We start from the raw sequence: 25,777 nt of genomic DNA, 5'->3' as shown, positions 1-25,777 counted from the left end.
TCAAAGATGTTTTTGACCCACTGACCCATTGTAAAGTTGATTTAGTTTACTGCCAATCTGTATTCATAGATTTCATTATTTACTTAATGTAGAATTAAATAAAATTACTTAATAAAATGTAGAAATATACGTTCTGGTAGCAATGTCTTTAAAATAGAATAATTTTAATTCTTTGTCTTTCCCTTTTTTACGTGGCTGCCAGGAAGCTCAGGTCTACTTTGTTTTTTTCCCCCGTGTGACTGAGGTCTTCTGTCATAACTGCCAACTCTTCTCATTTACATGGCTCTTCTTCTCTAACCCCTATGTTAGTAGTGCTTTTTAAAAATTGGTGCTTTTCATGTTTAGCTGCTTCTAACCTTTTCCAGAAGTGGACAGGGGTGGGCAGGGCTGCTGCATTGCTCAGTTCCAGAGGCACCACTGACATGGACTGCAGTATGAATGAAACCTCTGGGGATTGGAGCTGTGGATAATAGACACTGGAAATCCTGATCAGACCTTTTTCAATATTATGTCAGTCTCCTAGGGTGGTGGCAAAGGGTGAGCGGGGAAGAAGCAGGAGCTAGAAGATGATGTGAATAACTTCTCCCTGGTGTTAGACTTTTTGGGATGAGTACTAATTTCGTGATGATTTTTGCACTCGTGTTTTAAGAAGCAGCACAAAAGCACGGCCTGACAGAACCCGAGCGGGTCCTGGGTGAACTGGAGTGCCAGGAATGTGCTGTTCCTCCAGCAGCTGACGAAAACTCACAGGCCAACGGGATAGCAGACGACAGGCAGTCCTTGTCGTCGGCAGATAATCTGGTACGTTGGTGATCCTCCTCCTATATAGACCCGTTTGGATTTTTACTTTCATAGAAGATGCAGAATGAAATCTCTAGCAGAAGAAATGAGTGAAAACTAGCAGACCCCATTCAGTTAGTCACACAGTCCTGGCCTGATGTGCTTTGTATTAGTAGGTTCCATTCCTGGAATGTGCTGCTGTTGTATATAGCATTGTTATTAAACCTTATTTATTCAGGCTTTTAAAAACTTAGATTTCCTGGCCTTTCTCTTCTCTCTCAGTCTACATTCATTATAGAAGAATAAGAAAATACAGAGAAGGAAAAATAGGGAAATAAAACTCATCCATAATCCCCTAAATCTGGGGATAACCCTTGTTAACATTTTACTTATATCCTTCTAGATTTTTCTCTCCCTCCTATTTTTTTCCACTTAAATCTAATCACATGACATACTGCTGTTTGTAACCTGCTTTTGAAACTTAGTATATATTACAAACATCCTTTCGGACCCATAGATCTGTCTGCCACATTATTTTTTTTTTAAATAGCTTTGTTGTTTTCCTGAAAATGCTGTATATAAACACTCAAAACAGGGAGAAATAGGATGTTAACATCCCACCTGAACCCCCTCTCTGCACCTTTTCACTGGTGTTTCTCAACCTTTTGCATTATCAGCGCCCATCCCCCCAGCCTTTTTACATATTTCTTTTTCTGACACACCACTCCCTTTCATGAATTTTAAAGTCACTGATGAACTGGATATCTGTTTATAATTATACATGTACCTGTGCTTTATACACACAAGGGATAAGATTTTTTCCACCCCCTACCCCCTTGCTCCTCTACTAAGAACCAATACCTGCCCCTGTCTTAGTCTGTTTGGGCTGCCATAACAGGATACCATAGATTGGGTGGCTTATAAACAATAGAAATGTATCTCTCACGGTTGTGGAGACGGGGAGGTCCAAGATCAAGGTATCGGCAGTTTTGGTGTCTGGTGAGGGCCTGCTTCCTGATTCATAAATGGCTGTCTTCTTAAGGACATTAATACTGTTCACGAGGACTCCTCCCTCTTGATGTAATCACCTCCCAAATGCCCCAACCTCCAAATACCATCACTTTGGGGATTAGGTGTCAACCTCTGAGTGGAGGTGGAGGGGGCACAGGCATTCAGTCTGTAGCAGTCCCCATGGGATTATGTCATCCCCATTAAGAATGCACTTACAGGGATGTACTCAAATCTGCACGAAGGACTTTTGCCTTTATATACTAGGCTGTGACTTCTTTGTTTACTCAACACCGTTTTGTGGACATCTTTTCACCTCAGTACATACAGACCTAACAAATTGTTTCGGTGGTCATGTAAAATTCTGTCCTGTGGATGGCCATAATCTATTTTACCAGTTCCCTGTTAGGTTTTTATGTTACTTCTGTTTTTTATCACAGGAAATAGTTCTACAATGAGCGTCCTTATAGATAAATCTTGTGCACATCCTTAATTCTTTCTTTAGGATAAATTCCTACAAGTGATATTGCTGGGTCACGAGTTGGAAGCTTTAAGGCTTTTGTTCCTTAACATCACATTAGCCTGCTGGGAAGGTAATGCTTGAATCTCTGCCCACCTGTAGGCTATCAGTGCTCATTTCCCCATTCCCTCATTAAAACCGGGCAATAGTCTTCATTCCAAATTTTGCTGGTCTGATGGGAGAAAGATCCTGCCTTAATAATTAGTAGTAAGACGATTTAGGTTAATCTGTCATTTGCATTTCTTGGTGAATTGCTTATTCATGGTTTTTTTTTTTTTGCCTGTTTTTCATTTGGGTGGAAGGTTTCCGTATTTCCTTAATGAATTATAAGAACTTTTTGTATGTCGAGCGAATTAGTCTTTGTCATATGTTACAAATATTTTTTGTAGCTTACTTTTGGTTAAAGAAGTATATTTTAAAAGGCCTTACCATTTTTCCCCCATCTATCCTGCAGTAGTGTTCTTAGAAATACTGTTATCCAAGCTAATATAATTACTTATACACGTGACCCTTAAATAATGCGGGGGCTAGGGTCACTGACTGCCGCCCCCCCATGCAGCCGAAAATCTGCATTTAACTTTTCACTCCCCCAGAACTTAACTAGTGATAGCCTGCTGTTGACCGGAAGCCTTACTAATAGGATAAACAATTGATTAACACATATTTCACATATGTATTACATGCTGTATTCTTCCAGTAAAGTAGACTAGAGAAAAAAAATCCTAAGGAAGAGAAAATAAATTTACAGTACTGTATTTATTGAAAAAAATCCGCATATAAGTGGGCCCCATGCAGTTCAAACCTGTGTTGTTCAAGGGTCAACTGTATTTGTCTTAGATTTTTAAAGGTTTAACGTTTGCTCATTTATCATTTTAAGCCCTCCATACCCACTTTTTGAAGAACAAGGAACAAGGTTTTAGAATTGCTAAAATGACTCCCCCATAGCTATTTTGGCATATTGTCCTCTCCCCCACATTCCTCACTTCCCCATTGAATAAATAACAGAATTTTAAATTTCCATGAGATAATTCCATTCCTTATTTTTGAAAACGAGTTCTTCTTTTGTTTTGACCCCTTGATTTTTCTCTTATTTGTTTCTAACCTCAGGAATCAGATGCACAGGGACATCAAGTGGCCACTAGGTTCTCTCACATTCTGCAGAAGGACGCCTTCCTGGTGTTTCGCTCCCTTTGCAAGCTGTCCATGAAGCCCCTTGCTGAAGGCCCCCCAGATCCAAAGTAAGTGGACACCAGTTCTTGGCCGTGGATGACCCAGATGACCCAGGAGGATGTTGGGGGTTCCAGGAAAACCCCAGTGCCCTGTCCCCTGGTTGGTGTGAATGCAGGAATTTACAGCTTTTCAGACTCCTGCTGTCTCTACAGCCCTTTCATAATGGATTGTCTCTGTGTCCACACCAAGGTTTTGCCCAGTGTTGCTTTCCTTGGTTTATATGCAAAAAAAGAGTTACTATATTGAATGTGCACCCTCTTCTTTCTGACTAATGAGTTTAATCTGATGCAGGGTGGGCAGAGGCAGGATGTGTACAAACCTTACTTCCCTGCCTTTGTGGGAAACCTCTGCTCCATGGGTACAGCTTTAAGCCCCAGATGCATCCTAGAGAACCCAAACCTTTCTTTGTAGTGAACCAGTTACTGCAGAGATGATAGCGCTTTGGAGCTGGAGAGCTGCACTCCCTCCTGGCTCGCTTGAAAGCGCCTCCACGGCCATATGCGTTGCTGAACCTCAGCTGAAAAATGTCAGTGTGGGAGATTGCCTTACAGGATCAAGGATGTGAAATGATACCATCGCATCCTGAGTGGGGGACCCTGCACTTTATGAGTTTGTCACTATTATTGTTAGTCGCTAACAATAATCCTCAACTCTTCTGTTGAGATACCGTGACCATTAAGGAGTCGATTTGGGAAAGTTTTCTTCTTTCTGACCCTGTGGGTGAGGGTGGAGAGCATGAGGCAGGTGGATGAAGAGCACTGTTTCCGTTTCTCCATAAAGACAGAGCAGAACACAGAGTTTAGTCTCATGGGTATGATGCAAAGTGTCGTTGCAGAACCAACATTCTGGAGTCAGTTTATGCTTACTTTGCTCCTGCTGAATACCCTGTTTCATGGTGGGGAGGAGAAAAGACCAGTGGGCATTGACAGCTCTCGCCCTCGTGGGCCCGCAGGCCCCCGGCGGACCCACCTGCTGCCGTCCACCCTCACGCCCTAGGCGCACCCCGGCGCTGGTGCCAACCCTTAACTCATTGGCTCTCAGAAAATTCTGCTCGCTGGTCGAGGAGCAAGGCCTTCTCGAGAAACACGCTCTTCAAGATCGAATCTTTTAGCATCGTCACCATCTTTCCATTCCTGTGCCAGATCCCACGAGCTGCGTTCCAAGGTGGTTTCCCTGCAGCTGCTCCTGTCTGTGCTGCAGAACGCCGGCCCGGTCTTCAGGACTCACGAGATGTTCATCAACGCAATCAAGCAGTATCTCTGTGTGGCGTTGTCCAAAAATGGCGTCTCCTCAGTGCCTGATGTCTTTGAGCTCTCTCTCGCCATTTTTCTTACTCTTCTTTCAAACTTCAAAATGCACTTGAAAATGCAAATAGAGGTATGGGCTCCAAAATGATTTTTGGGGTTTTGTTTGTTTCTTTTTTTGTATAATGGTTATACATGAAGCGTTGACTTACACAGTCTACTTGCTGGCACCCCAAAGAAGAACTTGTTGAATAAGTTGAGAGAATCCCTTTTCCTAAAAGTTCCTGCCTCCTTGCGTGCTTTTCATTTTAACCAAAAGTGTAAGTCAAGTGGCCCATGTGCTGGACTCCATCCCCTGAACATCTTTGTTTAGCCTATAAATTGTTTGAAATGACCTGAACTCGTTGGCAACTTGAGAAGTCATTTTCATTTCATTTTACCTGAAAATCCAGATTTCTCTGGTTTCTCTCAAAATTGTAACGCTAGTCCTCATCTTTGCCTGGCAGCTCTTGGTAACTGCTGAGGAGCAGCTGCTCCCCTGGTGGGGGCTCCGTCCTCCGGGCCGCTGTGGTTCTGCCCCGCTAGCCTTTCCCACGGGAGGCCAGGGCTCCGCCGCGCCTCAGCAGTGCGTGTGTGCGCGCGCTGCTCTTTTACTTCTCCCCAGGCTACCTCACTCGTCAGAGCTGCCTGTTCCCTAAAGCCTTTGGGGTTTTTGAGCCCTAATTGAAATGGTATTAATTGGTGTCCCCCTTTGTCCTCATGTCATATAGGTCTTTTTCAAAGAGATTTTCCTGAACATTTTAGAAACATCAACAAGCTCTTTTGAGCACAGGTGGATGGTCATTCAGACTCTGACAAGGATCTGTGCAGGTATTTTCACTCTGAGGGTGCTCGTCCATTGACTTACCCAGAAATGCTTTTCCAAAATCCAGATTGAGAACTTTACCTCCTGCTTTGAGAGTGTTAATGCAGTGCTGGGAAAGCTCACCATGAAGGCTAATGCTAACCTAACGTCTAGTCCCGCTCCGCTTCTCCTTTAGAGGATGACCAGCTCAGTTTGGTTTGTCCCGTACTTTGTGGTCTTCGCACAGAAAGTCCCACATCCTGGGAAGCCCCCTAATCCTGCAAAACCAGGAGACAGGGTCACTCCACCTACAAACTGAATGCTTTGTTAGTCACGGGGTCCCAAGGTATTGGTGCTGCCAACCCTTGATTGGATGCGAAGGTAAATCAATTCAGATTTACCTTATCCACCGTACAATTGTGTGGCTGTCAACCAAGCCTCTGACGTGTCTGTCATCAAACATAATTCCGTAAGTCACACAACTTTAAGAGGTGGATTGGGCAGTTGTTATCTCTTTCTTACGAGGAAAGTGAGCCTTGGAGAGGTGGAGTGAGGGGCTCAAGATTCCGGTTAGTGCTGAGGCAGGTGTCAGAAGAGGGCCTCCTGACTTCTAGCACGTCTGGCACACATTTCCTGAGGGATTGGTGTCTACCTGAGTCAGTGATTCAGTGGGAAGCATTTTTGAAAAAGGAATCTCATTTAATGAGAAAATTGCTGTGTCTGTTGGATCAGAATTTCTAATATCTCTGTGTTATTTTCCAAGACGCCCAGTGTGTTGTAGATATTTATGTCAACTACGACTGTGATTTAAATGCTGCTAACATTTTTGAGCGCCTCGTGAATGATTTATCCAAAATCGCTCAGGGAAGAAGTGGACACGAGCTGGGGATGACACCTCTGCAGGTAAAAATGCTGAAAACACCCATATATATATATATATATATATATTTTAAGATTTTTTTATTCATTTCAGAGAGCGGGAGCATGAGCAGGGGGGGAGAGTCAGAAGGAAAGGAAGGAGCAGACTCCCTGCTGAGCATGGAAGCCTGACACAGGGCTCCATCCCAGGAACCTGGGATCATGACCTGAGCGGAAGGCAGCCGCTTAACCGACTGAGTCACCCAGGTGCCCCCCCATTTATATTTAAAGTGCATTTGTTTCAGGGTGTCTGGGTGGCTCATTCAGTTAGGCATCTGACTCTTGATCTCAGCTCAGGTCTTGATCTCAGGGTCGTGTGTTCAAACCCTGCATTAGGCTGCACGTGCAACGTGGATTTTATTTTTAAGGATCCATTTTTATTTGGAAAAAAAAAGTGCATTCACCTCCATAAACATTTATTGAGCGCCACTGTGTGCCAGGCCAATGCTGGCCTGGCACCAAGAAGGTGCTAGGATTCAGCAGTGAAATAAACACAGTGCACAACTGCTGTGGTCACGACATTTATAAGCAGACAATGGAGAAGCAAGCTGCAGAGAAGAATAAAGCAGGGATAAAGGGGTGCTAGAAACGGGGGTACTTTCATTTTTAATGGGGTCACAAAGGTAGTCTCTCTGAGAAGGTGACATTTGAGCCAAGATCTGTAGGAAGTCAGTTCACTTACAGTCACCTTTCCAAAGCTTATATGAAAACAGGATCCTAGGCTCCAGTAAGGCAAAGGAAATTGTCTCTTATCCAATTGCCTCATTAGAGTGCCCACACAGAGGATCTTCAGGTAAGGTCTCTGAAGCAGCTGGTCAGAAGGTTTGTGCGCTGCCTGGAATTATGTGTAGAATTTTGGTGTATGGGCATTTTCCCTAGAAGGTCTGTAGATGTCATTAGATTCACAGAGAGATCTGTGCCACCTTAGGTGCTGTTTTGAGTAGAAAATATTTGCATTTCTTTAGGTTATCTGCGATTCACATTCAATTTTTTAAGAAATGCTACTTTTTAAAAAATTAGTATTTTTATTTATTTGTAGAGCAAGCCTTAAGATGAAATGCATTTGTGTTTGAAGAGTAAGAATGTGTCCAGAATCACTCATTTGTTGCATCATGTAAAATTCTTTTCTCTTTTTTTTGGGGAGTGGGGGTCACTGGTTAAGACCCTGTTGATTTTTAATTTTTATTTATTTTAAGCAATTTTTTTCCTAAGATTTTATGTATTTATTTGAGAGAGAGAATGCACGTGTGCATGTGCGTGAGGGGAGGGAGGGAGGAAGAGAGAATCCCAAGCAGACTCTGTACTGAGTGCCAAGCTTCATGTGGGGCTTGATCTCATGACCCTGAGATCATGACCTGAGCTGAAACCAAGCATCAGACACTTAACCAACGGAGCCACCCAGGCGCCACAACCCTGTTGGTTTATTAAAAAGGAAAGTGTCTTAAGTGTTTTTCGAATTATACAAGCAATGATTAACTTCCTTTTAAAAATCCAGATAACACTTGGGGCACCTGGGTGGCTCAGTAGGTAGAACATGCAGCTCTTGATCTTGGGGTCATGAGTTCAAGCTCCATGTTAGGCATAGAGTTTACTCAAAAAAAAAAAAAAAAAAAAATCCAGCTAACACTGTTCCTTTTAGGAAAGCACACATCTCCTGTTTTTCTGCTAGGGTGTTTGTAATGAACAGCTTTAGAGATTTTCAGGGTTTTTGCAGTGAGCCCTTAATACTTATGTCACCTGTTAACTTTTCCTTGGGTTCTGTGCTTAATAGCACCGAAGGTCAGTGATTATCTCGTATTCTCACAGAATTCCATAAGAGTTCTGTAGATGTCTGCACTCAGTTTATCTGTTAAGTCTCTGTGCCATGTCCCTTTTGTCCTTTAGGAGCTCAGTCTGAGGAAGAAAGGTTTGGAGTGCCTCGTGTCCATTCTCAAGTGTATGGTGGAATGGAGCAAAGACCTGTATGTGAATCCCAACCACCAGACCAGCCTCGGTGAGAGGGCTTGCCACAGCACCACCTCCATTCACAGCGTGACTGTTGGGAAAGTCGTCTTCGTGTCACTGTCTTAGAGTTAGCAAAACACTTTAGTTTGCTGATTGCCTTAAAGCTTCTGCTTTTTAATCCATCTGGAATTTGGGGGGAATAGTGTGAGTTGTGCTTTAACATCATTTTTCCAAATGGAGAGACAGTTACTCTGATTTTTTTAGTCGTCTCTCCTTCCCTCACCACCTTGAAGCACCACTTTTATGATATACCAGATTTCCCTGTGGAAGTCTGTTTCTGAATTTTCTATTCCATTCTATGGATTTGTCTGTTCTTGCCCCATTACCACACTTTTCAGATGCCTTGAATTCTTTAGTGAGTTTGATACCTGTTAGGGCAGGTCTTCCTATTCATTGTTCTTCCAAGTGTCTTCACGGTTTTGGCACTTCTCTTCTTTCATGTGAATTTTAGAATTAGCTCATCAAGTTCCACAAAAAAGTAAATTTTTAAGTAAAGTATCTGAGTGATATCAAGATTTCATGCTTATGACTCTTACAGTATAAACTTTATTGTTACAGGTCTGGAAAAGGGAACCACAGAGTCAGACCTGAGCTCAGGTGTGTCTGTATCCCATCTGTTGATTTGGTTTCCTTTGCTTTATGTCATCGTAGGTCAGGAGAGGCCCACAGATCAGGAACTAGGGGATGGGAAAGGCCTTGACATGGCGAGACGGAGCAGTGTGACGTCCATGGAGTCCACGGTGTCTTCGGGGACCCAGATGGCTGTCCAGGATGATCCAGAACAGTTTGAGGTCATCAAGCAACAAAAGGAGATTATCGAACATGGCATCGAGCTGTGAGTATGGCTCAGCTACTCCAGCCGAATCTCTTGGGGCCTCTGACAAAGCCACATCTTCTCCAGGAACCTGGGACTGACTCCCCTAGGGGAATGCCTGTTACAAAGGCCAGTGCTGATGTCACAGCCAAGCCTAACAGAGCCAGTCAGAGTGAGTGAGTGAGAGAGTGGGAGAGGGAGAGGGAGAGGCAGATTGAGATTGAAATTTAATAGCTTTGTGTAGTTGATGCCTGGTCTTTTTATTTTTGTTTTACCTAATGCAAAAAAATTAAACCAATTTAGAAAATAAAAGTATGAAGCAAGAATGTTTAATCACTCATAAAATTATTATCTAAAGGAAATCAGCATTGGTAACTTTTTTTCAACTATATCTTATGAAGAGTTCCAACATACAGAAGAATTAATGCTTGCCATATTAGCATTATCTAGGTGTATTTTTTTCTGAACCCTTTGAAAGTAATTTGCACCCATCATAATACCTCAGCCGTGTATCTTTGAAAAATGACATTCTCTCATAAGTGCATCGTCATTATTACAAGCATTGGTAAATCTTAAGGTGTTTCTTTCCAGTCTCTCACACGTAAAATTACGTAAACTCAGTCTCATATTCTGTCCTACTTTTGAATGATTAGTTAACTTAGTAAATTTGGTTTGTTTTAAAAGCTGATGTTATAATACTTATGAATTGAAGTGTTGATCTCATTTCCACTCTCCCCAGCCCTGTATCGCCCCCAGTCTATTCTCCCCATAGCAGCTAATCTTTTAAAAACTTAAATCAGGTCTTATCAGTCCCCCACCTAAGTCGTTCCACGTTTCCCTCTCCTCATCACAGCCTGGTCCCGCCTCCAACCCCCCACCCCCACTGACCTCATCTGCCAGTACCCGAGTCACACCGTGTGCTTCATTCCCTTGAACACCTCGAGCTCTTCTCACCATTGTGCCCTCTGCTTGGAATACTCCTGGGTCTTTTTCCTCCCTCAGGCTTGGCGAAACCTCTCCTCCTCAAGGAGGCCTTCTGTAGCCTCCTGTCTGCAGGCTGCTCCTGCTCGCACCTGATCCATGTCCTTTCTGCGCAGCCCTTGCCCCAGCACAGGGCATTCTCCAGTGCGGGGCCTGGTAAATAGCACATTGAATTTATCAGTAGTGAAGTATGCCTACCTTTAACAGGAAGTACAAACAGTACTTAAGCACTGTGAAAGGAAATCCCAACATGGACAGTCTAGGGCTGTTATATTGGCTCTCATGGACATCAAAGATCCAGGCTCTATTAGTCTTTCTCCTTTACCATCCTTTTTTTTTTTTTTTTTTTTGGGGGGGGGGGGGGGGGTGGTGCAGAGGAAGAGAGAGAATTTTAAGCAGGCTCCACACCCAGCACAGAGCCTGACATGTGTCTCGATCTCACAACCCTGAGATTGTGACCTGAACCGAAATCAAGAGTCAGATGCTTAACCAACTGAGCCACCCAGGTGCTCCTCTGCTTCACCATCCTTAACACAGTTTCCACCTTCAGTGTTGCCTCATGGTTTAAGGTGACTGCCAGAGCACCAGCCATCACACATATACTAGGGAATAAAGGGGAAACTGCATAAAGAATATACCTCCCAGCCAAGCCAGCTTTGTTTAAGGATCCTTCCTAGAAGTACCCACACCATTTCTGCTCATACATCACAGGCCAGAACTTTATCACGTGGTCATACTTTGAGGGAGACAGGAAAATATAATTTTTATTCCAGGTGGTTGTGTGCCTGGCTAAACATCTAGGGCTCTGTTAGTGTTGGAGAAGAGGAGAACAGATGTTGGGTGACAGCCATCGGACCCTGCTATAGCTAGGTCAGAAATTAAAGATGAAATTCAGAGAAGCCACCAGGACACACAGGACCTTCCTGAGCTGATAGGCGATGGCTTGTTCATGCCTCAAATGCCAGCTTTTTCTATCCTCCAGATTTTGAAATAAGTAACCCATGCCCTCTCTCTTTTTGAAACAGTTTCAACAAGAAACCCAAGAGAGGCATCCAGTTTCTTCAGGAGCAGGGCATGCTGGGAACATCAGTTGAAGACATTGCCCAATTCCTGCACCAGGAGGAGCGCCTTGATTCTGTAAGATTGGGGGTTGGACGCTTGCGTGTAGGTTTTATCAGGTGATTCTGAGACCCCGCCTAGCCTTAACCTAGAGAGTGGCTGACCCTCAGTGCAGTGGCTATTATCCACTCCCTTGTTTATAGCAGTCCTACTTACTCCTTTGGCCGGTGTTGCAAAAAGCTCCCAAGAGGTGGTTGTGTACTTGGTGGAACAGTGCCAGAACTAGAAGTGTCCTTTGACTGCTAAAAACTTCTGGCTGCCTGTCTGCAGCTCACCTCCCTCCTGAGTGTGTCCCATCATTCTTTCATCTTTAAGTTTCTTGTGCCTCCTCCTGTTCTGCCTGAGACAGGATAGACTGAGCCTGGAATGGGTGGGTGGGTGGGCAGGCTTGGAGTTGCCCAGCTTTTGTAGCAGGCCAGCCTGTTCTGGGTGTTGAGAGCAGGGCGTTCTGCCTCCCCACCCTGTCTGATGTGTGTTTTACTGTGGGTTCACATATGACAGTTTCTAGATGTGAGTGGGTGTGTATGTTTCAGACCCAAGTAGGTGATTTTCTGGGAGACAGCACAAGGTTCAACAAGGAAGTGATGTATGCCTACGTGGACCAACTTGACTTCTGCGAAAAGGAATTTGTCTCAGCCCTACGGACATTTCTAGAAGGTTTCCGTCTACCTGGGGAAGCCCAGAAGATTGATCGATTAATGGAGAAATTTGCTGCGAGATACATAGAGTGCAACCAGGGGTAAGCGCTGTGTTGAAGTCCCTTCCATGTCATCTTTTTGCCTGCCTCAGAGCACTGATCTTAGTTTGGTTGGGAGTTGAGTTTAATCTTCCTAAATCTGCACCAAACAACTAATGTTTCTGTTACGATGTGCTGGACACTGCTGAGGGATTATCTCAGGTAAGACCTCACAGTTTCTGTTTATGTCCCCTTTCTGCAGACAAGGAGAGTGAGGACCAGAGAGGCTAAGTAATTTGCCCGCATTTACACAAGTAGAGCCCACACTATCTTGATAAGAGTAATTTTATGAGTTGAGAAGAAGCTTAGGCACCTCTTTCCTAATTAAGAACAGTTCCCTGATCTAACATACGGGGTAGATCTCAAGGATTTTTGTTTTTTTTTGGTTACATACTGATGAGCAGGTTACAAAAATGGCTACATAACTAATAAAACCTGCCTAAACGTATGATTTCATCTTGGGTCCTCTTTTGGTGGGTAGTTCATGTTTTTGTAGGAAGTGGAAATTAAAAGGAGAGCTAACCTTTATTAAACATCTCCTGAGGCACCTGGATGGCACAGTAGGTTGAGTGTCTGACTCTTGGTTTCAGCTCAGGTTTTGATCTCAGGGTCGTGAGATTGAGCCCCGTGTCGGGCTCCCAGCTCTGCGGGAAGTCTGCTTCTCCCTCTCCCTCTACCTCTCCCCTTGCTTGTATTCTGTCTCTCTTTCAAATAAATAAAACCTTAAAAAAAAAAAAAAGAAAAAGACTCTCCCTCTGGCCCTCCTCCCCCATGTGTACACACGCACATACTATCTCGCTCTCTGTCTCTCTAAAATAAATCTTTTAAAGACAAAACAAAACCCCAAAAACACATCTCCTATATGTCAGCCATGTCATGGGTTTTACATACATTTCATTTAATTAATGGTAAGCCTGGGAGTAGTGTCTCCATTTTTTAGAGAGGAAACAAGGCTCTGGGAGAGTGAGCAACCTGTCCAGAGTTAATCAGCTGATAAGTAGCAGAGCAGGATTGAATATGGATTGTCTAACTCAAAAGCTCACACTCTTTCCCCTGGCGTGAAGTGAAGAATGTCTGAATATACTGTGAACATGATGTCGAAATTGTTCAGTAGAGACAGTTTAATAACAGTTTGCCTCTCAGGTCAGTTTGGTTTTCATATTAATTGGTTCTAATCCTCCAAGCGCACAACAAGCTATTCCCATTAGATGCATGGTCAACAGAGGCAGCATCTGGTCATTTTAACCCAGTGAACATAGAATTTGCTGTGAAGGCAGAGGAGATGTTACTTACTTTGAAGGTATCTCCTGTGTGGACCTGGGGACCTTGGTCTGTTTCTCTTAATGGCTAAACACATTAGATTGTTTCATGGTAGAATGCAGACCTTTTGGGGTGCCTGGGTGGCTCAGTCGTTAAGTGTCTGCCTTCAGCTCAGGCCCTGATCCCAGGGTCCTGGGATCGAGCCCCACATCGGGCTCCCCACTTGGCAGGAAGCCTGCTTCTCCCTCTCCCACTCCCCCTACTTGTGTTCTCTCTCTCGCTGTGTCTCTCTCTGTCAAACAAACAAATAAATAAAATCTTTAAAAAAAAGGATGCAGACCTTTTGTTATGTTCTTCAGAGTTTCTCCCTTTCCTTTTGGGGGTGATTTGGACAGACCAGTTTTTGTAGCTTCAGCCTCACATACTTTGAGACTGTATCCACACATTTTTGTCTTTTCTTGGCTAAGGCAAGAAGTCAGACTTAAGCATATTATGTAGAACAATATAAATATTTTTCTTCAAATTTCTGCTGTTCAGTATTACAGTGAGTAATGTAAGCTGTAAATAATAATTGAACAGCAGTTTTCTCTCTTTTTTAAGATTTTTTTTTTAAGTAATATGCTCCCAGCATGGGGCTTGAACCTACAAGCACAAGATGAAGAGTCACACGCTCTACTGACTGAGCCAGCAAGGCGCCTCTGAACAATAGTTTTGTTCCTCTTTCTCCCCAGTGCCCAGCACAAAGTAGATGCTCTCAGGAACAGGAGCAGGGTGAGGTAGGTGGTGAAGCACAAGGGTGCAGACTGTAAGGGGGCCTCACTCTCATGGTCAGATGAGGGTCTCTGTGCATTTTGTGCTCTGGTGCCTCACTTGCCACACCCTAGTCCAGGGTTTTGGCTGCACCTTGAGAATCTTCTTTAAAACTTGAGTTAAAACTGCTTTATTCAGAGAAACCTAAAACGTGACACAATTTCTTAATTAGCTTTTTCTACACTCAAGGTCATTAGTTATTATTTGATGGTGATAAAAACATGAACACTCTTGACTAGTTTGGCATCATCATGTGGAACAGTTGGCCTGCTTTCAGTGCAGCGTGTCTCCATTAGCCTCTTCTCTGTGCATGTTCTTATATCTGGAACCTTCTCTTCCAGGCAAACCCTGTTTGCTAGTGCTGATACTGCATATGTTCTAGCATACTCAATTATCATGCTAACCACAGACTTGCACAGCCCTCAGGTAAAATATTTTAATGATTTATATATTATAGTAGCTAAATAAGGAGTTTTATTTGGGCCATTGGATGTTTTCTAAATGGCTTTTGATTTTTTTAAATTTCAGGTAAAAAATAAAATGACAAAAGAACAATACATTAAAATGAATCGGGGTATCAACGATAGTAAAGATCTCCCGGAAGAATATCTCTCAAGCATCTATGAAGAAATAGAAGGCAAAAAAATTGCCATGAAAGAAACAAAAGAGCATACGATCGCAACCAAATCTACTAAGCAGAGTAAGGTCTAATGACAGATTATTTCTGTTAATCCTAATTTTCAAGTGTATCAGATTGCATGATTAAGTTCCCTGATAATTTTAATTTGTGTGTCTAGATATCTGCATAGTAAATGTGTTTATTTTTTTAAAGATTTTATTTATTTTTGACAGACACAGCGAGAGAGGGAACACAGCAGGGGGAGTGGGAGAGGGAGAAGCAGGCTCCCTGCGGACCAGGGAGTCCGACGCGGGGCTTGATCCCAGGACCCTGGGACCATGACCTGAGCCCAAGGCAGACGCTTAATGACACTTAATGACGCTTAATGACTGAGCCACCCAGGCGCCCCAGTAAATGTGTTTAAATCAGTTAGTGTGATTATGTTGATTCTCTCATAACCATCTTCTTGCTAGATTTGTGATTAGCTACAATAAGGAATTTAAAATGAGTAATCTGAGAGCTAAATTATCCCACAAAGTGTTCCTTAAAACTGCTTCAGTGCCACTGGTGATGGTGCCAACCTTGATGAGAATTCTGTGAGGGAAGGCCCGTGACACTCTCGGCTTCAGCAGAGCGTAGAGATTGAGCGCCCAGGCTGCAGAGCCACACTGGCCGGGGTCAAGTCCCACCTCCACTACTTATTGGCTGTGTGTCCCTGGGCAAGGTGCTGAGCCTGTCTGTGCCTCATTTCCCCCTTCAGTAAAATGGCAATATTTGGAACGCATTCACAGAGGTGCTCAGGAGGATTTGTGACTTAATCGTCATAAATCTTTTAAAACCGTGCCTAGCCCACGGCCAGCACTCGGTGGGTGTCCGCGGCTTATATTGGACTCTGATTTCTTTGTAGGTGTAGCTAGTGAAAAACAGAGACGGCTGCTGTACAACCTGGAGATGGAGCAAATGGCTAGAACAGCCAAAGCTCTGATGGAGGCTGTGAGCCATGCCAAGGCCCCGTTCACCAGCGCCACTCACTTGGACCATGTCCGGCCGATGTTCAAAGTGAGTATCCTGAGAAGCCAGAACCTGGCTTGGCCTGATTCTGCAGGTGACCAGCTAGAAGCTAACCAGTGCCTCTGTAATGGTGAAGAGGTGGAGGAGAGGAAAGGTCAGGTCTAGGTGCATCTGTCTGAACAGTTACTCAAGTGAATCCTTCCCAGAAGCCCTTTGATGATGCAGGGGTTGTGCCAGTGCCAACCACAAGCGTGGGCTCCACAGTCAGAATGGCTAGTTTGAATCCTGCCTTTGCCACTTTGTAGCTCTGTGATGTTGGTCAGTTTACTCAGCTTCTCTCTGTGTTCATCGTCTGTAAAATGGGGACGAACACAGGGTTGCTGGTGGGGCTGCCGGGGGACTGAATGAATTAAGAATTATTCAGGCAAAAGAGATCGTTATATTTTGACCTCTCACCTCCGTGGCCTCAGGGTTGGTTTACCTGATGAAATTAGTTGGAAATAAAAGACAGTATCCTGAAGTCTGTCTGTTTTTAAAGTGTCTAGAAAAGGTACATGCCTTGTAGACATGCACATAATTTTTCTCTAAGGTGTTTTTATAGTAGCTGTCAATATCCTGTTGAGAACTTCTATATTTTTGTGAACCTTTATTTCCAGGGAATTCACAGGAAAATTGGAGGAAAAGTAAAGTCTAAATAATTTTTTTTATTTGTTTTATTTATTTGAGAGAGAGAGTGAGAGAGAGAGAGCACAAGAGGGGGTAGGGTCAGAGGGAGAAGCAGGCTCCCTGCTGAGCAGGGAGCCCGATGCGGGACTCGATCCCAGGACTCCAAGAGCATCACCTGAGCCCAAGGCAGTCACTTAACCAACTGAGCCACCCAGGCGCCCACGTCTAAATAATTTGAATTAGGAACTTTCAAGAAATTAAGTTTACAGAGTATGAGTTGCGTGTAGGTTTTATTTTATGTGCCAGCCTCTGATTGGCCCTGCCTGCCTGCACTGTGCAGAGAAGGATTCTCGTGCCCTGAATAGACTCAGCAGGGAGTAGGCTCTCCAGTTGATGAGTGATGTCTGCTACCAGCGCAGGTAGATGTGGTGATGGCACCCTAGCCACTGTTTATCTTCCTTCCTTCCTTTCGAGCTGTACGTTTGGTACGGAGCATATCTATAGTGACACCTTTGACCACAGTTGAGGAGGAACCATTTAATATTGTGAATGGAGTAGATTGAAATCAAAATAGCAGTGAACTTGGCATCCTGGCTGTGCTCATAACTAACAGCGTGGCCTCTTAAGTGCTCCTTCCATGCTGAAAATCTAGACATGATGGAAACCTCGCTTCCTTTCAGCTGGTGTGGACACCGCTGTTGGCAGCCTACAGCATCGGACTGCAGAACTGTGATGATACAGAGGTGGCCTCCCTGTGTTTGGAGGGCATCCGATGTGCAATCCGGATTGCCTGCATCTTTGGAATGCAGGTGGGTGGAAGTTAGCAGGGCTCCAGAGATGGTGGTGGGCTGTGTTCTTTCAGATTTGGCAAAACTTAGAAACTATCAGACATTTCCAGTTAGCCAAAAAAGGCTCAGCAAACTACCTATTCATGCCTGCTGAGAGGAAGCCCACAGATTTGTGCTGACAACAGCCTCATTAGGGAGAAAATTGGAGATTTGGATTGTAACCTTCTTTAGTGAGTAGGTGGGGTCTAAGCTACTTGATTGGGTTTGACAAAACAGACTTCCTATCCGTCTGCCTAATTAGCCTGCCCTAGTGCTAAGATATTACTTTTCCTTTTAAGATCAGTTTTTATCATAATGTCCTTCATTTCCAAGTCTTCTCTGGGGGAAACAGATAGTTTATTGCAAAATGAGTATGTCTATATACCTTTGCATCTTGAAAAATTAAAGCAACTACACAAAATACAATTCTCAAATTCTTAGGAAATTAGGAGACTGTCAGTCCCATGCATCACTTCCTAAGTAAGAATTTGCGCCCATTTTTATTTTGAAAAACTCAAATCTTCTATTCCCATGTATTTTACAGTTAGATATTTTCTTCTGTACCAAGACCACAGGCTTTGACACCAGACAGTCTGGGTTGCAGATCCTTTCTCTAGCCACGTGACATTGGCCCAGCTAACTCCTCTCTAAGACATCCTTGGTCTCCTCGGTAGAGTTGAGAAAATAGGCCTACCTCCCTCTCCCTCTGCCTCTCTCCCTGCTCATGCGCGCGCGCGCTCTCTCTCTCTCTCTCTCTCTCTCTCTCTCTCTCTCTGTCTCTATCTCTGTGTCTCAAATGAATAAATAAAATCTTTTAAAAAAGAGAAAATAGGCCTACCTTGCAAGATTGTTGCAGAAACCAGAGTGTATGTGGCAATCTTAGCATTCAACAGATTCCTCTCCTACTGAGGTCAGCTGTGAAGGAGAGAGCACTCGGCCACGTGGCGCGCAGGGATGTTCGGTAGCAGGAGGACGTCAGCACGGAATAACTGGAGTGTTGATGTGTGTGAAGCCTGTTAGGTGGTGTTTGTACAGAAGGTATCAGGAGCCCAGTGCACACACAGGCCTGTGGATGTGCCAACGGGCACGCTAAGGGTGGAATCTCAGCACGCTCTCTTGCTTGGACTTCCATTGCAGCTGGAGCGAGATGCCTATGTTCAGGCTCTTGCTCGCTTCTCCCTGCTGACAGCCAGCTCCAGCATCACCGAAATGAAGCAGAAAAACATCGACACCATAAAGACGCTTATAACAGTGGCACACACCGATGGCAACTACCTTGGGAACTCCTGGCACGAGGTGTGTTTCCTTTGAAAGCCTGGCAAATGCCTTTTCTTAGTTAGGTGGACTCCCAGCATTCTTCTGATTCAGTGTCCGTCTTCTATCTTTGGTCAATTCCAGTTCTGGAACTAGGGTCAAGCCTTGCTTTAACTCTGGGTTTTCCTTTAGCCACAGATCCTCACGTCTCTGAAAATTAAGCTTCTGGGGCTGTGGTGGGTGCGTTAAGATGTTCTATGTCAACGGGGCGACCCTCTCCCCAGCAGCTCCTATTTGCATGGGAGCGCACTGCCCCAAGCCCTTGGGCTCCTCCTGGGAGCTCATAACGTCCCTGTGTAGATTTAGAAAAAGCTGGGGGGCCTGATCTCTCTCCTAATCGTATCTGAAAAGGATAAAATCGTTAACATCCTGAGTAATAGAATTATGCAGGCGATTTATTTTCTGCCTTTTTCCCTTAAATTACATTACCTGATTTCTCTGGTGCCTGCACATATTGCTTCTTGCTTTAGGGAGAAAACTGAAAGAATAAGAGGTGAGTGAGCAGAGTGACAGGGACCGTGGGCACCTAGAGGGGACATGGCTGCCTCCTCCCCCACGGGGTCAATTCCTAAGGGGGAAGGCCCGGAGCTGGACTGCTGGGGTCCGGTGTGGGTGTGCAGCTCTGCCTGCTGTGTGGCATGCAGGTCCCTTAGTCCCTGGGCCACACCTTCGTGGGGTTGCCATGAGGTGAAGGGAGGTCATTTGCAGGGCTCAGAACTGCCTTTGGCAGGTAGTGAGAGCTCAGTAGGTGTTAGCCCACCTCTTCCCACTCATCATGGCAGGTACCTTTGTCCCCTTTCACCCAGCCTTTCCTTTCTCCACCGCAACCCTGGAGTTTTCCATGTTAGAAAAGATGAAGTTGTACGGGGTAGGGGTAGGGAGGGCTGGTTGGTTGGGTTTTGGTTTTTGTTTTTATTCTTTAAGTTATCTCTGTGCCCAGGGTGGGGCTCAAACTCAGGACCCCAAGATCAAGAGTCACGTGCTCCACCAACTGAGCCAGCCAGGAGCCATTTTGTTGTTGTCTTTCTTTGTTTTGTTTTTAAGAAGTAATTTCCTATTTTCTGAGGAGTCACAATACATAGTGAATCAATAAATAGCTGCTTTCTCTCATAGAACTTTTTTTAATCTGGGAGGCATGATGTCGATGGGGTTCCTGCTGGTTGCCAAGTATATAGCAGCACCTAGAAATGTTAAAATGAATTACACCTATTTGATGGTCAGAAATCTTGAGAAACCAGGCTGGAACCAAGAAGTCCCGGCCGCAAGTTGTTGACATACTTGAGATGCTGGCCATCCTCAGCTTCTGGAAAAGGGAGGGAGTTAATAATAGTTTACTGGTAATAATTTAGTGGTATCATTGTATGTGGAGCAATCAGGGCATGGCTCTTTCCGGTAGAATTAAATACCTTTCGCAGTCAACAGGAAGTTTATAATAAGTAACAATACCAAGCAGTGCTCAGTGGTATAGTGGACTCCCATACTCTGAGATTGGATCGTAACGTCAACGCGAAAGGCAAAACTCAGCTTTGGTCAGAAGTTCCCATGAAAATCCCTTAGGAAAGGTTTACCTGGAGATCGCCATGCTGTCCCTCAATAAGTTTCTAGCGACCAGTTTTTCCTCCAGTAGAAGTCGAGACCCATTTCTGTTTCTTCAGATAAGCTCCAGTCGAGAAAAGGCTTGTGTGCAGGTCTATCTTCTCCACTTCAGAACCACCCCATGGGGCCGGAAGCTACAGTCTTTTTCCGACTGCACACCCATTCCAGCGCATGTTCTCCGTTCATCCAGTTAACCAAACAATAATCACCAGCTATTTTAAGTGCTGGGGATTCAGCAGTGAACAAGACAGTGTTGATGCCCTGTGGTACTTAAGGCAGAGAACAAGCAAATATATGGCATAATGCCGAAAAATGGTGAGGGCCAAAGGGGAAAAAAGTGTGACCAGGGGATGGTGGTAGAGACGGTGTGCATGCAATCTCAGGGCAGTCAAGAGAGGTCTCTGAGGGACACGTGTCTGAGCTGGGAATCTAAGTTGGGAGTGAAGCATGGGGAAGAGCATAAGGAACATGTTCTAGGCATAAAGAACAAGTATAAAGGCTTTGGGGGTAGGACGAGACATGTCAAGTTAATGGAGCAGCAGGGAGGCTAGCATTTTGTGTTTGAGAGGTAGAATAGAAAGGAGGTGAGGGGGGCTAAGTCAGACCAGATGGCACACTTACCGGGTAGCACAGTGGGTGGGATTCCCTGCTCCAGTCAAACAGCTTTTCTCTCTTTCTCGAGCACTTATCACATTTGCATAATTAAACATCTACATCGCATAACTCCATTGTACCAGATGTTCTTTTAGTCATTTTCTCTCTTACTTTTTAACAGTTTAAAAAAAAAAAAAAATGGGTCTATATTCCAGGCCTGCAGTCAGTGGGTTGCCTCGCCAGGACTAGGAAAACCATCCTAAGACCCTGGGATTTCATTCTCACCTGAAGAAAAGCTGTGTGTTTCAAAGAGCTCTCGAATGACTAAGATTGCAGTGACCTTTTCAGGCCAGAAACGGGAACTCATTTCTTCACGCCTTCTTTTCATTAGATCTTGAAATGCATCAGCCAGCTGGAGCTCGCTCAGCTGATAGGAACCGGTGTGAAAACCCGCTACCTGTCTGGATCTGGGCGTGAAAGAGAAGGGAGCCTGAAGGGCCACACGTTGGCGGGAGAAGAGTTCATGGGCCTTGGCCTTGGTAAGATAACCAGGCCCCACGGCTGGCCGTCATGGAGTCACAAGTTAACCGGAATGAAACGCTTCTTGTCTCAGCAGGACGGTCACGTAAACCAGCTCTTCCTTGTGTGCCAGTTGACAGTGTGTTTATTAATGGAAGTGGAAGTGCTGCTTTGGCTCTCTTAAGTGTGATTAAACTGTTGAGTAAATGCCTATTTTATCAAAATCAGCAGGGTGCATTACTTTTCTTTCTATGCCTAGAAGTGTATTGGGGGGGAGAAGCCATTTGCTTTAGAAAGGCTACAGCTTTAGTACCTAGTATTAGAGGAATGGGTATGTGTATCTCTAGATTTTTGAAAAGTAGATTCAACGTCTCTTCCATGTTCATTCTCCCGAAAGTAGAATGATTTCTCATTGAAGTGAGAGGCTTCCGTCGGTGATCTAATAGGAAATAAGGCAAACAAAAGTGCCGGACCACATTCTAAGCACTCGGTTTACACATTTTAATTCATCTAGGGCAGGCTCCTAGGTCCCACATACACTGATGGGAATAGGACAGGGTCACGGTTAAAAGCACAGACCGTATGAAAGGGGGAAGCTGTAATAGCACCTGCTTCTTAGGGCGCATGCAGGGATGGCTGGAGTGAAGTCCTGGAAAGCACACCAAACATTGAGCAGGTATAAGCTGTCCCGTCTTCCAGGAGCTCTAAGTTAGTACTGCTTAATTTTGTATTTGTTGTCCTAAATGTAGGCATTCAATACTATAAAAATGTGAAAGACTGAAGAAAGGGAGTTGGTTGATACAAGCAAGGGAGCTTGTATTCTAAGAATAAGAACATATTTTAAATGCCAAATGCCAAAACCTACATTTAATTTTATTCTGTCATCAGTTGAGGGTGTTTTTGTTTTGTTTTGCCTGCAAACCATTCTCTTATGTCTCTTGTCTCTGCATATTGATGCCACAGAATACTTTGTTTTAAACACTTGACTGTTTTTGAAGCAATGTTGATTTTGCACATTGTGTTTCAGGTAATTTGGTGAGTGGTGGAGTGGATAAAAGACAGATGGCCAGCTTCCAGGAATCGGTTGGTGAGACCAGCTCACAGAGTGTGGTTGTAGCTGTAGACAGGTAATGATTTTGTTCTCCAGTGAAGCTGGACTATCAAGTAGCGTGGCACATCCTCTGTGTAGTTAGTGGATTCTTAATCTGTTTGACTCTTGTAAGTGTTGTGAGTTCTAGATCATTCAAACTAGGAAGTAGCACACATGATCCACAGCTACTAATAACCTTCATGTTCATTTGTATTCATGACCTTTTTAAAAACAAGTGTTTTTGCTTATGCTGATGTTTTAGATTACCTTGTTTCCTTAACGGAAATTTCTAATTAAAAAAATTCCAAGAAGGGTTTAAGATGTAAAGCCTATCTACGAGTGAGAGGTGGCCACATTGATAGTTGGCATTTCATTTTCCTTAGAACCTCTCCATGATACCTGTTTACTTGAAACTAAACATCCACGAGAAATCTAGATATTCTTATTCGAAGACATTCATCAGATAGCAGTATTTAAAATATGAATTTTCCGAAATGAACAAACTCCTGAAAAGTATCGTTGAATAATCATGTACACTGCTGTTCATGTGGTTAATGACGGATTCCACAGTATTAAATACAGACAGTGTTAAGATGGTAGCGGTATAGAATTTGGGGCATAATTTGTATTGTTCTCAGAACAATCCTCTTAGTATTTTAAAATCTTTATTAGTGTATTTTGATTACCTTGTTCCTGTTGCTTCCCTGCTTCTCTCCAACAGAGATACTGTCTGTAACATACTTTTGATGGGTTTTCCTCACATTTTTCAGTTAGGTTTAGGCTAAAAGTACAAAATGTTTATTCTTCCATTAACCACAATTCTTGCTTTTCTGTTTCTCTGCATTAGCCAGATCATGGACAGTAGCAGTCTTGCCCGGCATCATTTTGTGTGCTATTACATTTTTTAAAATTGAGAGATAATTCACATACCGTAAGACTTATTCTTTTAAAATGTACAATTCAGGAAGAGCCTGGGCCGCTCAGTCAGTTAAGTGTCCAACTCTTGATTTCAGCTCAGGTCATGATCTCAGGTTGAAATCAAAGGAAAGATAATAACTCAAAAGTAGCTGAAGAAGTAAAGAGCACTGGTGAAGATGCCTGGGGAAATACATATTTTCTGTTTATAATTCATTTTATCTGTCTCATTTGAGGATGGCAAAAGTAATCGTCATCAGTCTGTGTTGATGGGCAGGTATGTGTAAACATATAACTTACATAGCAACAGCACAAAGCAGAGGGCAGAGAATGGAGCAATATAGGAGCCAGGATGTTTCATACTACTCAAATTAAGTGGACATTAATTCAAAGTCAAATGTTAAAGTTAAGATGTTATTAATCATGATCCCCAAGTCAATCAGTAAGAAAAACACTGAAAAAATACAGTAAAAGAAACAAGGAAAGTAGAATGATACACTAGAAAATTTCTTAACATATAAGAAGGCAGTGATAATGAAGGAATGGGGAACAAAAATGACACAACATATTTATAAAAAGAGAAAAAGAGCAGATCTAAATTCTACCCATCAACAATTAAATTATAATTAAATGTAAATAGATAAAACACTTTAATCCAAAGGAAGAGATTGGTGGAAGGGACTAAAATAAACACGGTCCAACCATCTGCTTTCCAAAGGGACTCACTTTATTTTTATTTATTAAAATTTTTAAAAAATATTTATTTATTTGACAGAAAGAGAGCGAGAGAAGGAACACAAGCAGGGTACGTGGGAGAGGGAGAAGCAGGCTTCCCGCAGAGCAGGGAGCCCGATGTGGGGCTCGATCCCAGCACCCTGGGATCATGACCTGAGCCGAAGGCAGATGCTTAACCAACTGAGCCACCCAGGCGCCCCTTATTTATTATTTTTTTTAAAGTAAGCTATAATGCCCAGTGTGGGGCTTGAACTCATAACTGAGGTCAAGAGTCACATGCTCTACCAACTGAGCCAGCCAGGTGCCCCCAGAGAGACTCACTTTAGATTCAAAAAACAGGTTAAAAGTAAAAGAATAAAAAAGACATAGCATATCAAAAAGTAGCCAAAAGAGAACTGGGGTGGCTGCACTAATATAAGACAAGAGGTTGAAAAATCATTAGTAGAGACAAAGAACATTTTATAATATAAAAGGTTTAATCTGTCAAGAAAACATACAAACATATGTGCATCTAACAACAAAGCCCCAAAGTCACATGGCAGAACAAATAAAACTGAAAGGGAGAAATGGACAATACAGCAATGTCCAGAATCAGCAAATCTATAAAGACAGAATGATTAGTGGCTGTAGGGGTTGGTAGGGGAGGAAATGGGGAGTGACTGATAGTAAGTACAGGCTGATGAAAATGCTATGAAATTCGATAATGGAATAGCTTCTTGGCCTTTTGGCTAAGACCAAGTGTGAAATGTGATAGTGGTGATGACCAACAAGTCTGAATATACCAAAACCCACTGAATCGTATACATATATTTTAAAGATTTATTTATTGAGAGAGAGAAAGCTCCCGCGAGAGAGCACACGTGCGTGAACAGAGAGAGGGGCAGGAGGAGAGGTAGAGGGAAAGAATCTCAAGCAGACTCCCTGCAGAGCGTGATCTCATGACCACTATCTCTGCTCATTTAGCTTTAGTGATCAGCTAAGAATTAGACAAAGAGGGGCACCTGGGTGGCTCAGTCAGTTAAGCATCCGACTCTTGATTTTGGCTCAGGTCATGACCTCAAGGTCCTGGATCAAGTCCTGCGTTGGGCTCCCTGCTCAGCAGGGAGTCTGCTTCTCCCACTCCCTTGCTCTTCTCTGTCTCGCTCTTCTCTCTCTCAAGTAAATAAATAAAGTCTTAAAAAAAAAAAATAAAGCCTTCTGTGGATGTCTCATTCCCAGCTTTTCCTTCTAAGTTTTTGGCCAGGTCCTTGTTTACACCGGTTGTGACTGCCACCTCAGCTAGTTACTATAGATTGCTTTTGACAAAAGCCCCAGGGAAAAGGCTATTTGCACCAAATGAGGTCTGAGTCAAAGACAAATCCTGGAAATGGGGGTTTCCAGGGTACTGCCAGGCAGGTCACATAATGTCACTTCTTTGAGCCTGGTGTTTTGGGGGAAATTCCAGGACAGTTGTGTTCTCTCCTATGGAACTAAGTTGCTGGTTTCACAGTTACTGTGACTTCAGAGCTGTTGGCTTTCAACATTCCTGAGGAACTGAGAACACAGTAATAGAGATAGGCCAGCCTAAAACACCATAATAATAATAATAATTTCTATTGTTATTATATATAGTATATAATATAT

At 43.6% G+C, this 25,777-nt stretch overlaps 1 protein-coding gene across 1 annotated transcript in view; it reads left to right on the top strand.

Moving 5' to 3' along the window:
• The window catches only part of ARFGEF2 (ARF guanine nucleotide exchange factor 2), an 88,511-nt gene that overhangs the window by 32,665 nt on the left and 30,069 nt on the right, over window positions 1-25,777 (top strand). The window contains exons 8-23 of the mRNA XM_025853288.2: window positions 650-801; window positions 3,416-3,546; window positions 4,681-4,915; window positions 5,553-5,652; window positions 6,390-6,529; window positions 8,429-8,537; window positions 9,200-9,383; window positions 11,369-11,480; window positions 11,996-12,201; window positions 14,610-14,694; window positions 14,797-14,968; window positions 15,795-15,946; window positions 17,245-17,373; window positions 18,529-18,687; window positions 21,287-21,434; window positions 22,442-22,541. Coding sequence (XP_025709073.1) covers window positions 650-801; window positions 3,416-3,546; window positions 4,681-4,915; window positions 5,553-5,652; window positions 6,390-6,529; window positions 8,429-8,537; window positions 9,200-9,383; window positions 11,369-11,480; window positions 11,996-12,201; window positions 14,610-14,694; window positions 14,797-14,968; window positions 15,795-15,946; window positions 17,245-17,373; window positions 18,529-18,687; window positions 21,287-21,434; window positions 22,442-22,541 — 2,314 coding nt within the window. The remainder of the gene's footprint in view (window positions 1-649; window positions 802-3,415; window positions 3,547-4,680; window positions 4,916-5,552; window positions 5,653-6,389; window positions 6,530-8,428; window positions 8,538-9,199; window positions 9,384-11,368; window positions 11,481-11,995; window positions 12,202-14,609; window positions 14,695-14,796; window positions 14,969-15,794; window positions 15,947-17,244; window positions 17,374-18,528; window positions 18,688-21,286; window positions 21,435-22,441; window positions 22,542-25,777) is intronic.

Source organism: Callorhinus ursinus, unplaced genomic scaffold (assembly GCF_003265705.2).
Source record: "Callorhinus ursinus isolate GAN/ISIS: 27379988/994484 unplaced genomic scaffold, GSC_fseal_2.0 scaffold53, whole genome shotgun sequence".
Lineage (NCBI taxonomy): Eukaryota > Metazoa > Chordata > Mammalia > Carnivora > Otariidae > Callorhinus > Callorhinus ursinus.
Note: the sequence above shows the minus strand (reverse complement) of the source record. Positions and strands in the feature narration are given on the sequence as shown.